At 39.7% G+C, this 15,115-nt stretch overlaps 1 protein-coding gene across 1 annotated transcript; it reads left to right on the top strand.

The window, feature by feature from the left end:
- The first annotated feature begins 520 nt into the window (after positions 1 to 520).
- On the top strand, positions 521 to 13,529 carry LOC138042073 (inactive tyrosine-protein kinase PEAK1-like). Its single transcript, XM_068887813.1, is given in 6 exon segments — positions 521 to 2,260; positions 2,263 to 2,790; positions 6,077 to 6,304; positions 8,023 to 8,253; positions 9,699 to 11,026; positions 11,499 to 13,529. Coding segments are annotated over 6 exon segments (4,866 nt in total). The 5' UTR covers positions 521 to 720; the 3' UTR covers positions 12,510 to 13,529.
- Positions 13,530 to 15,115: the final 1,586 nt, after the last annotated feature.

Here is a 15,115-nt window from a genome sequence, read left to right on the forward strand (position 1 = left end):
TGTGCGTACCTAAAAGGGAAAATCACGCAACGACCCTGAGATTACTCCGAGAGTCATCAATGCAGTCTGCGTAGAGAGCTTCATAACAGCAACCAGAGCCTCATTTTTGAGGTGGAGTGACTTTGAGAAACGATTAAGAAAATTAGGGAAGTTCGAGAGGATACTTGACAGAATGTGACAGCATGCATATGGCTGTGAAATTATTTTCTTTCAGTGCGTTGCAATTTGATCTTCCTTCTTAAGGCTTCAAGCACTTCAAAGCTAAGGTCAACTGTACATTATTAAAAATTTCCGCTTTAAAACACAAAGGGAATATAACCTCATAGAGAAGAGGCCCTTTCAAAAACGTTGCTTTCAACTGTCACTCATCTACATACAACTTAACAGCTAAGGATTAATATAGTTTTATTAGAGAAAAGTGATCAAAGAATAAAGCGAACAAGAGTTCTTTCTATATTCTGCTAAATATTCCTTTTAAAAAACAGAATGAATGAATAAATAAAAAAGAAAATCAATCGAAAAGTGAATCGGTGGAAATCCCTCCCTGAGTTGGATCCAGACTTCTAACCGTCCTTTGTGTTTCTTTGCTGTCAGATGATTTTCGCTGTGGGTGTTTCGTTATGTTTAGCTTAGTCGTCGACTTCTTACATTCAAAATTTTATTACCTCCCCTAAAATTTAATCCAGTGGTGATGGAGTTTTGTGGACAAGTGAAATAGCAATGTCTGCCTGTGATAACTTTGTCGAACAACTATGGAGAAAAGGAAAATGTGCGAACTGTTTTCAATCAAGAGAGAAGCATGAAAATAAGCTTGAACTGCGAGACGAAACCACCCTCAATGGTCGTAAATCCAAGGAAGTGTTGGCCAATCCTCATAGTCAAAACAATCAAACGTTCAACACAGAAAAGAAAGCAGGAACATTAAAAAAAGAAAATATTGCAGAGAATACCATCTCAGAAGAAGCAAGTGGCATCAAAACAATCACACCTTTAGCTACGCGAGACAACAACAGCAGTAGCGTTATTACTGAAAGCAATACAAGCAAAACAGAACAAGAAATAAAATTTTCTCTTGGTATCAAACCCAAGCCGATACCTCGGCCGAAGCCAAGACTGCCCTCTCGACCGGCAGATTCCGAACAACAAGTGACAAGTCGTGACGAAAACCCTTCGGAATCAAAAGGCAATTTACCGGTAAATGATTCCGTGCCGCACGAAGATTCTCTTGGGAAATCCCATAGTGAACCACAATGTAACGCAAAGTTTGTAGCGAAAACAGAACTTGTGTTGTCTTCAATACCGGATGACAGTTTTAAAGAGTTTAGAGAGTCAAACAATGAGTCGAATATCAAAACTGTTTGCGAGACAGTTGTTGATGAGCAAGCCATAGGGAATATCGAAGATTCGAATGATACGTCTTCAGCGGATCGAGGCAATCTTGTCAAAATCTCGTCGAAGAGTGATATTAGAAAGTTATCAGAAAATGAAAAGGACCTGTCAGACCTTAAAATTGAAAGTGATAGCGACAGTGACGTCGATGGGTATGTCCCGATGAAGCGCAATATAGTTTTGTTCACCGCTGATCCAGTTCAAGTTCCCAATATTCACGAAACAGATGTAATGGAACCAAACACCGATGTTAGTCGAGAAAAAATGACCTCTGAGCCTGGATCTTTTTACACGACAAATACATGTGATCCTGGAGTCGACGAAGAAAGAGAACAGCCTTCTTGTGTCTTAGAATTTCGAAATCCTCTGTGTTTAATTGCAAACGAATTAGAAATGGATGACTTTGAAAGAACAAATGGCTCGTGCGATGAATCGAATTCTAATGAGATTAGGAGCAAATTTGACAGCGCTGAGTCGTTTTACGTAAACAAACCAGCTAACGAGAGCAGCAATGAGATAGGATCATGCTGCCATGATTCAGGATACGAAAATACTAGATTATCGAATGGGAGAAGTTCTTCAAGCAGTGCCTCAGGCAGTAATTCTGATGTTGCCACTAACGGGAGAGTTAACGAACAACTTATAACTTCAAAGGAAGTGCCAGATGTTTTTAAGGAAAAAAACGGCTATGTTGTTATGGATTCCAGTGGAACTTCCAGTAGCTCTTGGGGAAGCAGCACTTGGGATAGCTGCAGTACATCAGATTTTCCCGAAAACAGTTGTGAAGGTCTCCTTGTGGAAAAAGCATCTGGAAAATTGAATGCTATGAATAAGGTTGACAAACCTCAGCCAGAAGTGATCAAGACAAGCCCAGTAATGAACAATCATTGGCCAAAGAGAAATGCAACACTGCTGATGGCCATGTTTATGAGAATACAACACCAACTCCTCTTACAAAACCTTACAAGGTGGTTGATATTAGTATGGGTGTAGCATGTCCCATTACACAGGGACAAAATGATCTCCCACCCTTACCCCCAAAAGAGAAGGACTTGAAGAAAGATCAAGTTGATGAATTCAGACATCATGTTTATCTTGAACCTTCAGAAGAAGCCCCTTGCAAACCAGAGTGCAGTTTACTAGATGGAAAGAAAGAGTCAATACCTGTCATGAAAGGAACTGCTTTTTCTAGCCCCCCATCAAGCCTTGCAAGTAAAAATATTGCGGAGAAGAGTCCTGCCGTCCGTAGAGCCCCAGCACCAAGGCCACGATCCAAAGTACCTTCCCAGTTTGGTTCCTTACCCAGACCTGCCCCTCGCATATCAAGGATTCTTACAGATGTAATTAGAACAGAGAACACAGAGTTCCAAGAAAAGAAAGATGTTAATTCTCCACCAGTTGGTAAGTGCCTTAACTAGTAGTGTACAATTATGTTCATGAGTCATCCTTTATGCAAGTGTTTTTCTTGTAAAAGTGACAATAATAAAATTATTATTGAATTTTACGTTGACATTATCTTTTAATCAACCAATTCTCTAATAATCATAAATCATTAATGTTATGCATAATGAAAGGCTGCAGTGGCACTTCTGCCCTGACTACCGCAGATAATGAATTTCTGGATAATTGAGTCTTTTATTCAGAGATTCAGAGTGAAAAAAAAATCATTCGTGCTAACTAAATTTGGTTTTGTTCAGAAGAGAATAAAAATTATTACATTGGCATGTCAAAAGCCATGAGCTGCTGTTTGAGAAACTAATCATAACTTAGTTACAAAAACGTATTGATCTATTTTATTAAAAACCTTTGTTATGCATAGTGACATGTAGTGCCATGTTAAAAAAGTAACACAGATAATTCAAATCAACACAACCATGTTTAGAAACCTAACTGGAAGGAGATGATCAGTTTGCTATGCTATGGGAAGCAGGTTTTGCACTGTGATGAGATGAGGGCACCCATCTTCTACCACTCAGGTTTGATTCCCAGACTCAACATCTCATGCGGGTTGAGTTTGTTGGTCCTCCGCTCTGCTGCGAGAGGTTGTTCTCCATGTACTCTGGTTCTCCCCAGTGTCACTAAAAACCAATGTTTCATTTCTTCTACTTTGATTTGAGTAACTGTCTTGCCAATTAGTTAAGCATTCAGATATTTAAGCTTGAGGCTAAAAAAAGTGGGAAAAAAACCTGTTCACCCCCCCCCCTCCCCCCCCCCAATTGGGGGTGCTTTAGGTGTGAATGTCAATTATTGACATTGCAGGAGCAGAGGAGAGGGGGGGGGGGGTTATAATAATGCGGGGGGCACGTTTCAGTAGTAAATGGGTTAAGCAATATCCACAAGGATGACCAGCCTATCATCTTTATTATTATTATTCTCTTTTCACATTATGGGCAATTTTGTATTGGCAACCATATTGAATTCCCATTGCAATAAAATCAAAGTCTTGGTTAATTTTCATGCATGACCACTGAAATTATTGAAGGGGTAGTTTCTAAAGAAACTGTGGTGCTGCGTCGGTGGGGAAGTAGTATACAACGGAGTTGATAATGTAAATTGGCCACCGTACAGAGATTCTAAAAGCTGGACTATATACGGTGGCCAATTTACATTATCAACTGCGTTGATAAAACCAAATTTTTGTACACTGAAATTATTCACTGGCCATATTTTGCACTTACATGTGGATTGTTGATGAATTACTCTGTACACATGGTCGAGAAATATGGTGTTTCTTTCTGAATTTGCCCGGAGTAATAATAATTATTGTTCATTTGCTGTACAATATTTAATTCCTGCATATTCGACGTGAGTTCACTATCAGTCCTTCTTTATTAATGATTTCTGAAATGCTTAATAAAGATTGTGCTATTTTCACTTGCATTTTCATTTCTTCAAGAAAATGCAGCAAATTACCAGGGATTATTTTAACACATTGTTTTAAAATCAAAATGCATACGAGTATTTTAGAGGTTCATGCTTGCACTGAGGTTCAGTCCATTTTTAAACTTAGTATTATTATTTTGATATTCAATATAGGCTTGCTTTAGCTTTGCATAGCTCTCAAGTTTAGAATCATTCACCAACATAAACCTTCTACATGTACATTTAATGAAAATCATGATTTCATGAACAACCTATTTATAGTGGGAACAGGTATTACACTGTATGTAATGAGGAGCTTTCAGTATAAACATGTGATGCAGAAATTTGCTGATATACAGCAATGCTGTAAATCTGTGAGAGGCATGATGCCGTTTGTGCCAAAAGAAATACACCTTCAAGTGTTTTCTTAATGCTGAAGGATGCTCATGACATCATTGAATAGAATAACTTCCTTGAATTAGCATTTTGTGTCAGTATTTTTGAGAGCTTGGTGGAGGTCCTTTGTAGTTACCGGTATTGTGTTGAGTTGATAAAACAAGTGGCACAAACAATGCATTGCACACCCTTTTTTCTCCTTCCCAGGTTTTCTTTTGTGTCAACACACATCTCAATCCAATTTGTTTGTGTTGAGTGTAACATAATAATAAATTTGCTATTTATAACCAACCTAATTTTGAAAAAAGTGTAACAAAAAAAATTAGTCACAAAATTGAGGGCCAGTTATTTAACCCCTTGACTCCCAACCTGGCCTGAACGAGCCATACTTCTTAGTAATTTACTCTGTCTAATGCCAGACGATTTTACTCATCAATGGGGAACCCCGGGAGTCAATGGGTTAATCACTTACAGAAAAACTAAATGTCCCCATTACCCTTTGACTCCCAACCTGGCCTGAACGAGCCATACTTCTTAGTATTTTACTCTGTCTAATGCCAGACGATTTTACTCATCAATGGGGAACCCCCGGGAGTCAATGGGTTAATCACTTAAAGAAAAACTAAATGTCCCTATTAACCCTTTGACTCCCAACCTGGCCTGAACGAGCCATACTTCTTAGCATTTTACTCTGTCTAATGCCAGACGATTTTACTCATCAATGGGGAACCCCCGGAAGTCAATGGGTTAATCACTTACAGAAAAACTAAATGTCCCCATTAATTAAACAAGCTCTGACTTAACCTGTGGTTTAATTTGTGACAATAGTAAGATTATTATTTTACCTCCAAAATTTTGGAGAAAAGAGCAGCTTTCAGGAGACAAATGCTTTTCTTCTCTTTTCTTCTCTTGTCTTGTCCACATATTTTTCGGCAATGAATAGCTTTAACATACTAAAATTGCCAACATAAAAATTACCTGTACCTGGATTGCTTTTTTGTGAAGCACAGACTAAACTCTGTTTAAATAAAGTGCACTAAAAGTTTGAATTCATGAGCTTAAAATTTTAAGATATAATATCAGCAAGCTCATTTAACTATGCTCATTAACTAGCTAAGTCAACTAGCTCATTTAAAGTTTGCCTAATTTCAGTGCATCTATGTTGGGAAGTTTTGATTGACTTATTGATTGATTGATTGATTGATTGATTGATTAATTTAAAGTGTTTGGTACCTTACAAGCCGAGGCCTTGAAGGACGTCTGTTCGCTACATAAGAGTTTGGTTGAACTGCATTTAATTCAGATTTATTAGTGCATCTGTTTGTTTGCTACTTTTAAAACTGATGTGTTGTCATAGAAGCTTTGATTTGCAATGTCACTAAAATTTTATTTTGCTTTTGATTTGTTGATGGGTTTGAATTTTTTTTAGCTGCAATTTCACCCTTACCTGATACTTCAGTTCCTGATCCACCCAGTCATCGCAGACGGCTGTCATTTAACTCAAATCATGTGACAGGTCCAACATCACCCCTACCCCATGGGAACTTGGATGAACCAAGTGAAGGTGTACCTCTGAGTCCAGACAATAGCACAGTAGGGGAGGTATCCGAGGGGCCTGTCAAACCACAAAGAAGTGCTCCACCCCCTCCCCCTAGTGGTAAGCTTGTGCATGATGGGAACATACATTTATAATTTCTATCTTAACTCCAGCCTATAATACATGCATTTTGTTTTCTTGTCATTTGCTAGTTTATTTAGTTATTTATTTATTATTCACACATTATTGTACCAGACTTCGTAGAGGGTCACAGTCATGGTCACGTGACGTGCACGTTCAACATCAGAAAGCGCTCAATTGTTTGGCTCTTTGAAATTTGCCGACTTTCCTAATAGACCATTTTACAATTCTTTGCTCAGTTACGAGTCATAGGATAAAAGGGACCCTGGAGTTGACCTTGCTTTGATACAAACCGTATTTGCTTTTCTAATGAATCATGTTGTGATGCTAGCAAGTTTGTATTTACATAAGAAAAGCAATGGGGTTTGTATCAAAACATCGTCAACTCCAACCTCGCTTTTATCCAAAGGCCTGGCAACTGAACACAGAGCTGTAAAATGGTCTATTTAATAAACATTCTGGTTGTCCTGCCAGCTTGGAATGAAAGCTGATGTGGAGAAATACTTCATTTTTGAGAGAATTGCAGCTTTTCCCTATCAAATAATTGATTTTGACCTACTGTCCCTTGATTTGAGTCCTTTTCCTTTTACTTTTTTCTTTAAGTGTTGCAGTAATGGTCATGAGTGTATCCCTTCACTGGTTTCCCCAGTGTAGGTGTATTTGTAGGCACATGGAAAGCCTCTTGTGAAATGCGGATAAAAGTCTTTCCAAGAATCACCCAGCCTCTTGCGCAGCCGTTTTTTTAGGGGAGTCGTACGTATAAATACAACTCCCCAAAAACGACTACGTGAGAGGGAAAGAATCAGCTTGTTATTAACCGATAAGTCCATGTTCATATTACAATAAAATTTGTATTGCATTTCATATAATTTCTTTTGTATTGATTTCACAAGTGGCACAAAAAGTCCATTGCACAGACTTCTTTCTCCTTCCCACGTTTTCTCTTGTTTCAACACGCATCTCAATCCAATTTGTTTGTGTTGAGTGTATAACCAACCTAAGTTTGAAAAAGTGTAACAAAAAAAAAAAAAATTAATCTGACTTAACCTTTGGTTTGCAACAATAGTAAGATCATTATTTTACCACCAGACTTTTGGAGAAAAGAGCAGCGAGCTTATTTAACTATGTTCATTAACTAGTGAATGAAGGGGGTAGTTTCTAAAGAAACTGTGGTGCTGCGTTGGTGGGGAAGTAGTATACAAAAATTTTGGTTTTATCAATGGAGTTGATAATGTAAATTTGCCACCGTACAGAGATTAAAAAGCTGATGTTTCGAGCATTAGCCCTGATGAAGGGCTAACACTCGAAACATCAGCTTTTTAATCTCTGTACGGTGGCCAAGTTCCATTATCAACTCCGTTGATAAAACCAAAATTTTTGAATGTATGTTCATTAACTAGCTACAACTGTAAGTCAACTAGCTCATTTAAAGATTGCCTAATTTCAGTGCATTTATCTTGGGAAGTTGTGCTTGACTTATTGATTGATTAGTTTAAACAGTTTGGTACCTTGCAAGCCGAAGGGCACCTGTTTGCTGCATAAGAGTTTGGTTGAACTGCATTTTATTCAGATTTATTAGTGCATCTGTTTGTTTGCTGCTTGTAAAACTGTTGTGTTGTGTGAGAAGCTTTGATTTGTAATGTCACAAAAATTTTATTTTGCTTTTGATTTGTTGATTTGGTTTGAATTGTTTTTAGCTGCAATTTTACCCTTACCTGTTAGTTCAGTTCCTGATCCACCCAGTCATCGCAGACGGCTGTCATTTAAGAACTCAAATCATGTGACAAGTCCCACATCACCCCTACCCCATGGGAGCTTGGATGAACCAAGTGAAGGTGTACCTCTGAGTCCTGACAGTAACACAGTAGGGGAGGTATTCGAGGGGCCTGTCAAACCACAAAGAAGTGCTCCACCCCCTCCCCCTAGTGGTAAGCTTGTGCATGATGGGGACATATTTCTATCTTAACACCTTTAATTAATGCATGTATTTTGTTTTCTTGTCAATAGGCTAGTTTTTGTATTTTCACACAATTGTACAAGAGTTAATAGAGTGTCACTGTCAATGTCACGTGACATGCTTGTTCAACATCAAAAAGCAACAATTGTTTTATTCTTGAAGTTCGCCAACTTTCCTAATAGATCAGTTTACAGTTCTGTGCTCAGTTATGAGGCTGGAATTGACCTTGTTTTGATACAATCCGTATTGCTTTTCTTATGTAAATAATGTTGTAATGCTAACAAGTAGTATTTACATAAGAAAAGCAATGAGGTTTGTATCAAAACATCGTCAACTCCAGCCTCGCTTTTATTCAAAGGCCTGGCAACTGAGCACAGAACTGTAAAATGGTTTATTTATTTAATAAACACTCTGGTTGTACTGCCAGCTTGGAATGAAGGATGCGGAGAAATACTTCCATTTTTGAGAGAATTGCATCTTTTCGTTATCAAATAATTGATTGTGACCAAATTTCCGTTGATTTAAGTCCTTTTCATTTTACTTTTTTCTTCAATTGTTGCAGTAATGGTCATGAGTGTATCCCTTCACTGGTTTCCCCCAGTGTAGGTGTAGTTGTAGGCACATGAAAAGCCTCTTGTAAAATGTGGATAAAAGTCTTTCCAAGAATCACCTAGCCTCTTGCGCTGCCGTTTTTTCGGGGAGTCGTACGTATGAATACGACTCCCCAAAAGCGACTACGCGAGAGGGAAAGAATCAGCTTGTTATTAAGTAATGATCCGTGTAAGGTGGATAGCAATTTCCTTTGTTATGCGGCAACGGGGCTTTCCCCACATAGGAATGTTATCATTTTTACACAGAGAATGCATAAACCTACAGGAAGGCAGTTAACGCTATAAAATTCATTTACAGCCCACTTTGAAAGGGTGTTTTTTTGTGTTAAAAGATTTTGACCAATCACAAGAGTTGAAAACAAAAGCCAAGAAACGTTTACAATTTTACATGTTCCCCACATACGATTTCTGTGGAATTCATTTAAACTGAGACCAGATGAAAGATGGAAGTCGGTTGGAAAGTAAGGATGAATATAATACTGCTTTATGAAGTTTTGTTAACCGTTTGCTGTTTAAGCCAATCAGAAGTAAGTGACAATAGAAAAGTTATCACCTTTTTGCATACTAATTGAATTTCAACATGTTCGTTGCCGTTGTTGCTATCGTTCTTATATGGACCGTTTTAACTAATAAGTCCACCCGTCTTATTTGCGATAAAATTTGTATTGTATTTCATGCAATTTGTTTTGTATTGATTTCATATCATTAAAACGTAAGTAAGGAAAGGACCAAGACCCTGTAGGTAGACTTGAATTTTATTCATATTTCTTTTTTTTCTTCACGTTTTTTTGTTTAATTTTGATAGCTTCCAGTCCCCCACCACCAAAGTCGCCCGTTTCGCAGCCTGTGACACCGATCAAATCAGTAAGTCCCAGTGCTTCCCAAACAAAGCCGACTCGTTCCTCGACTTTTTCTGGTCCCCACAACATTGCCACTGCCACGAGTCCAACCCCTGCAGAAGCCCAGCCGTCTCCCAAGTCAACGCTTAGGAGAGCGTTTGCATCCATGAAGAAATTTGGTGGCAAAAAGAAAAACCGACTCAGTAAAACACTTGAAATAAGTGCGCCAATAGTCATGAAGGATGACGTAGTGGGAATGTTTACTCCTAAAGAGATCACACCACACCCAACCTTATCAGATGCAAATTTAGTTGAAACTCAACAGACAAGCTTGGTGGATCCCGAGATTTCGAAAAGGGCGGAAGCGAGCTCTGTTGTTATTTCAGAAACGTCAGCAACGCTGAAGAGGCCTCTGTCACCTCCATATTCGCTGCCAATAGACGCCCTTCCTACTGTAGAACGAACCTCTATAATGCAGACCCACCCAGGTATCGGCTACATTAACTTTCCTCTGTCCAAAGGCGGTGGCACTTTAGAGAAACCTAAAAAGCCCCCTCGAGTAGCTAAACTTGTGAAGCCGTTTCAACACAGTGAGGCGACCACTACGGATTCATTGAGTCATGGAGGTGAAGAACCAACCTATCTGCAACCAAATCAGGACGAGATAACTCTCAAAATGGAGGCGGCGTTGGCAAATTTGAACGATGCTGAAATTCTTGCCGAGACACTGTCAAGAGTCGAGCAAGAAAAGCTTGGTCCCCTACCAGCTATTCCACGGTCTCGGCAAGTTCGGTTTCAATGTGAGAAACCTAATGCATTGAAGGAATCCGCAGGTGACAAACCCGACCCTGCTGGACGGCCAATGCGAGTGGTTTCACCAACTCTCATCCACAATTCAGCAGTTAAGGACGATTCTAAATCTCTTCCTAGGTTTCCATCAAGACCACCAAGTACCAAAGCTACTTTGCATTCCACACGAGAAAGGTCCTACAGTTTTGACAGCCGATCACTGCTGACAAAGAAGCCTGTGGTGCGAAGTAGAAGTCTTTCCGGCTCTGCTGGTCTCGAGAAGCGTTATAATAGAATTTTAAAGCTGCAATTGCAAACTTTGGAAGAAATGATTGATTCGTGGTTGGAAGAGCTACTCCCAGATAATGGTCTGGATTTGTCAGACACGAGGTGGTCAGATTATGAGGTGTGTGGTGAAGCATTAGACATTAAATGCCCTGGAGCAGTTCTTGTTCCAGTCAAATGCGCCATGTTTTGGGAAGGAAACAAGAAATTGCTTGCAAAGGTTAGTTAAATGTAAACGGTTATATAAAGTACCGAAGCAGGGTAGGGCAGTGGTGAAATCAGTCGTCTTTTATCAATATGTCCGAGATTCGTTAGTTTCCTACTCTGTTCCGAGAAGTTTTTCTTTGAATGCTGCAATGCTTACACCTTCAAAAACCGATATTTGATTTCTTTTCCTGTTGTTTGATTACCGCAATCTCCCAAATTGATAAAGAACTTGTTCTCGGCTGTGTGTAAGCTTAAGAGTTAAAAAACGTTGAGCTGTTTTTGTGTTCTTTGTTGTTGTTTTTGTTGCCCTCGTTACTATTTTGATCCATCTACGATCATGCGAAAAGTGTTTTCACCCGTCAACTTTTTCTTAGTTACAGCAGCAGCCCATGACTCCCGGTTATAGGTTGTGTTTTAGAATTGGAAGTTACTTTTTGTCACAGTTGGTAAAGTTTTTTTCTTAAGAGTAATCATTTTTTAAACAGGTCGAATACCCAACATCCTCTTCTCGTGCAGTGGAACTTTCACCTTACAAACTCGACATGCGTGTTACGGAAACTATCCCGAATCACGTTAACATCTCACGTGTCCTTACGCATTTCACGGATGCCATACCCGGTGATGTCATTGGAAGAGCTGACTGCGATTCTTATGAAACATCTGTCAGCATCTCAGATCAGATTCCTTGTGAGACAGTCGCTTATTTTGTAAAAAGAAGCAAACAAGAACACGAAAACGACCCTGAAACGTACGAGAAGAGGATATGTTTGTTGATGCTACAACTCTTGAGTGCAATAGATCATTTACATAGAGAAGCTCTCGCACATCGCGATTTAAAAGCCGAAAATCTCTACTTGCTCGACTGTGGTCTCTTGGTTGTTTGCAATTTTCAACATGCGCTGCAACAGGCTAAAACTACTCGACCTAGTCCTTTTATTATAAGCAAGAGCGCGGCGGACGATCTCGGTGGGAACTGGGAACACCTTCCGCCGGAAATACTGAATTCGCCAGAAGAAGCTGCTCTTTTGAATTATGAGGAGTGTGACACATTTGCAGCGGGATGCTTGGTATACGAGTTGCTTCACAGACCAAACCCTTTTGCTGTTAATCGTCTTCTTATACAACAAGATTTCGACCAAAGTGACCTTCCACCCATTCCTGTAAAATCACAGTTTTCCAAGGGGCTTTGCACTATTGCTCGTCAGCTATTGCAAAGACTTCCCCAAGAGCGTCCGTCCGCTAGAGAAGCCCTTCAAATGTTTCAAGTGTTGTTATGGGGACCACGAGAACTTGAAGATGAAAGCATCGAAAGCGCGATAAGTGATTGGCTAGAAACTGAGCGTGCGCATACAGTTGCGATGATCGCACGAAATCAAATGCAGAAAGGATGTATCAAGGATGAATTTGTGGAGATGTTCATGAAGTGCCAATTTCTTGTGGACGCGTCCGTGGAGACTGTAGCTTACATTTATCAACAACTTGATCTTGATAAGTAAGATATAATCCAGCCTACAGGTAAAAATACCTTCAGATGTTCATATGGAGCTCATTTGCACATTTCGCGAGCGCCTATTTTGGTTCAGCCAATGCAAAAGAAGTGTTTGCCTTACTGCGATTTTCATAAACCTGCGGAATCTTACCTTCAAGCGCCAAGCACCAAACTGCGTTTTGGCTTCCATCAATCATATTTCCGAACATAGCCAGAAAGATCGACTCCGCCGCCGGAAAGAGAATTGGAGTTTTTGTTTAGTTCACAGTTCGATCACCATTATATGTTTTTAGAAATTCTTCAGTAAAAAGATTCGTACAGATTCCATCGCTTTCCATCGGCGTCGAGTTCGAATGAACGAATGTACTGTGGGAACCAAAGATGCTGATTGGTGGGTTATGTCACGCATCAGTTGATTTCGTCACCTGTGGCTGGTGTTGGAAGTTTGATTGATGGAAGCCAAAACGCAGTTTGGCCGTTGGCGCTTGAAGATGAATTCCGCAGAATTATGAAAATCGCAGTAAAGTAGTGATTGTTGCATTGGCACATCAACGTGGTCGCAGGTCGCGTTGATGGTCTTAATAAACCCTGTTTCTTGAGTAGCCCCTTCTATGAAGGAGTAAAGAAAGAAGTTTGACGCGCCTTATGTAAAACCCATAGCCCCATATTTAATGCATATTTAAGCTACGGGGTTTTCACTGACTTTTTCCCAAAATTCAGACTCACGAGGGAGCCTTTGTTAGCTAGTCATCAGGGAGCTTAAGCAAGGAAGTCGACGACCGCTACGAAAACGTTATCAAAAAATATTATTTCCCATTATTGTAATAATTTCGCGATTAGTTCAAGTCGTCAGGCATGGATAGTATGTATCAACATTCCAGGAATAAAATTGGTATGAACGGTGTGGACGGTTGGAGAGAAAATTGAAATCACGTCAGGTGCTGTTGTCCTCCATGGGCGTTTTCCATTTACACAAAATTTCCGGAAATTTCCATCGGGTGAAAAACGTGTTCCATTTAACTCAGGCCCGTTCGCCGCCCAGTGATTTTAAATTTAAATTTAAATTTTAAATTTTTTACGCGCCAAAATTTAAAAATGTGGCCGTGAATAGCGTGGAAGTGGTAAGACCTTTCAAAAGTTGTAAATGGAACACACATTTCCATCGGAAAGTTTCCAAAAGGAAAACAGGACTACCTTTTCAGAAGTTCCGTTTATTCCGGAAGTTTTCCAGTGGAACGAACCAAAAACGTGTGTTCCATTTACATCCCAACCGGAATTTCCGGAATTTCTTGGTAAATTGAAAACGCCCCATATAACCTCATTTCACGTCACTAGCACGAAAAGGGAAAAGGAGTGCATCAAAACGTGAAAAACAAAACGTGCGGGGCGTGCAGAGCTATCCGGGAGCTTAAGCAACGGTAACGGCAACAAGAATGTCACAAATTTGCATATTTAGTGGGCAAAAACAATAGCTTTGCACGCTCTGCACGTGCGTTTTTCACTTTTGTCCATTTCTTTGCCGTCGTCAGCAAAACGACAGAGCCGTTCCGACCAGCGTCATTTTTGAGAAACTACCGCACCCTTGGTTCACATTTAAAAAGTTGAAATAGTCACGTAGCGATGAAAATTACGCGAATTTATTTTTTGAGATGACGTTCTCGTTGCTGCCGCCGTTGTCGTTGCTTAAGGAGGCTCAAAAGGGTTTCAACAATTAGAGGACACTCTCTTTAGATCGAATGACGCTACAGCACTGTATCACATAACAGGAATGTTATGGTACCATATGAAACAAGATGTGGTCATTATTGTGATGTAGCAGGTTACGTTGGCAAAGGGAAAGCCCAGCAAAAACACCCTATATTTTGGATTTTGTTGCTCATTTCTCAAAAACGAACTCGGTGACCCCCCTTTTTTATTGCTGAAAAGTGATTAGAAGGCCACAATGGAACTTTCGGCAAAGTTTAAAAAATCTGTCTTGCGGATTCAGAGCCACCTTAAAAAAAATCACAGAAGCAAGGTGGCTCTGAATCCGCAGACAGACTTTTTTTTAACTTTGCAGAAAGTTTCATCTTGCCCTTTTAATTACCCTTCAGAATTAAAAAATCAGGGTCACTGAGTTCGTTTTTGAGATATAAGCGACTAAATACAAAATAAAGGGTGTTTTTACAGGCCTTGCCCATTGCCACGGTGACATATTGTCATAATGACTGCATCTTGTTCAGCAATAATTCGTGTTTCATTTAGTATCACGATGTTGCTAATACATGATACAACGTTGTGATGCCGACCTTTCTAATAAGAGTGTCACTTGGAAGCGTTGAAACTGGTTTGAACCACCTTAAGCTCGCCATTGTAATTGCTCATCAAACCTATTGTTTTGTGGCGTTCTGGTAGCCGTTATCCTCGTCCTCGCTTAAGCTCTCTCTCATTCCTACGCACCAGCGACGAAAACGCGAGTTCTAGCAACGTAGGCAACTTTAGTAACGTCTCAATCATAGCCTTTTGTTAGGACAGAAGGCACTGATTAACAGCAAGTTAATTCGTCCGTTACTCCGCAACTCACTATAGACCCATTTCAGTTGTGACGTCATGTCAGGTGACAAAAGTCATGAA

Source organism: Montipora capricornis, chromosome 3 (genome assembly GCF_036669925.1).
Source record: "Montipora capricornis isolate CH-2021 chromosome 3, ASM3666992v2, whole genome shotgun sequence".
In the NCBI taxonomy this organism is placed as follows: Eukaryota; Metazoa; Cnidaria; class Anthozoa; order Scleractinia; family Acroporidae; genus Montipora; species Montipora capricornis.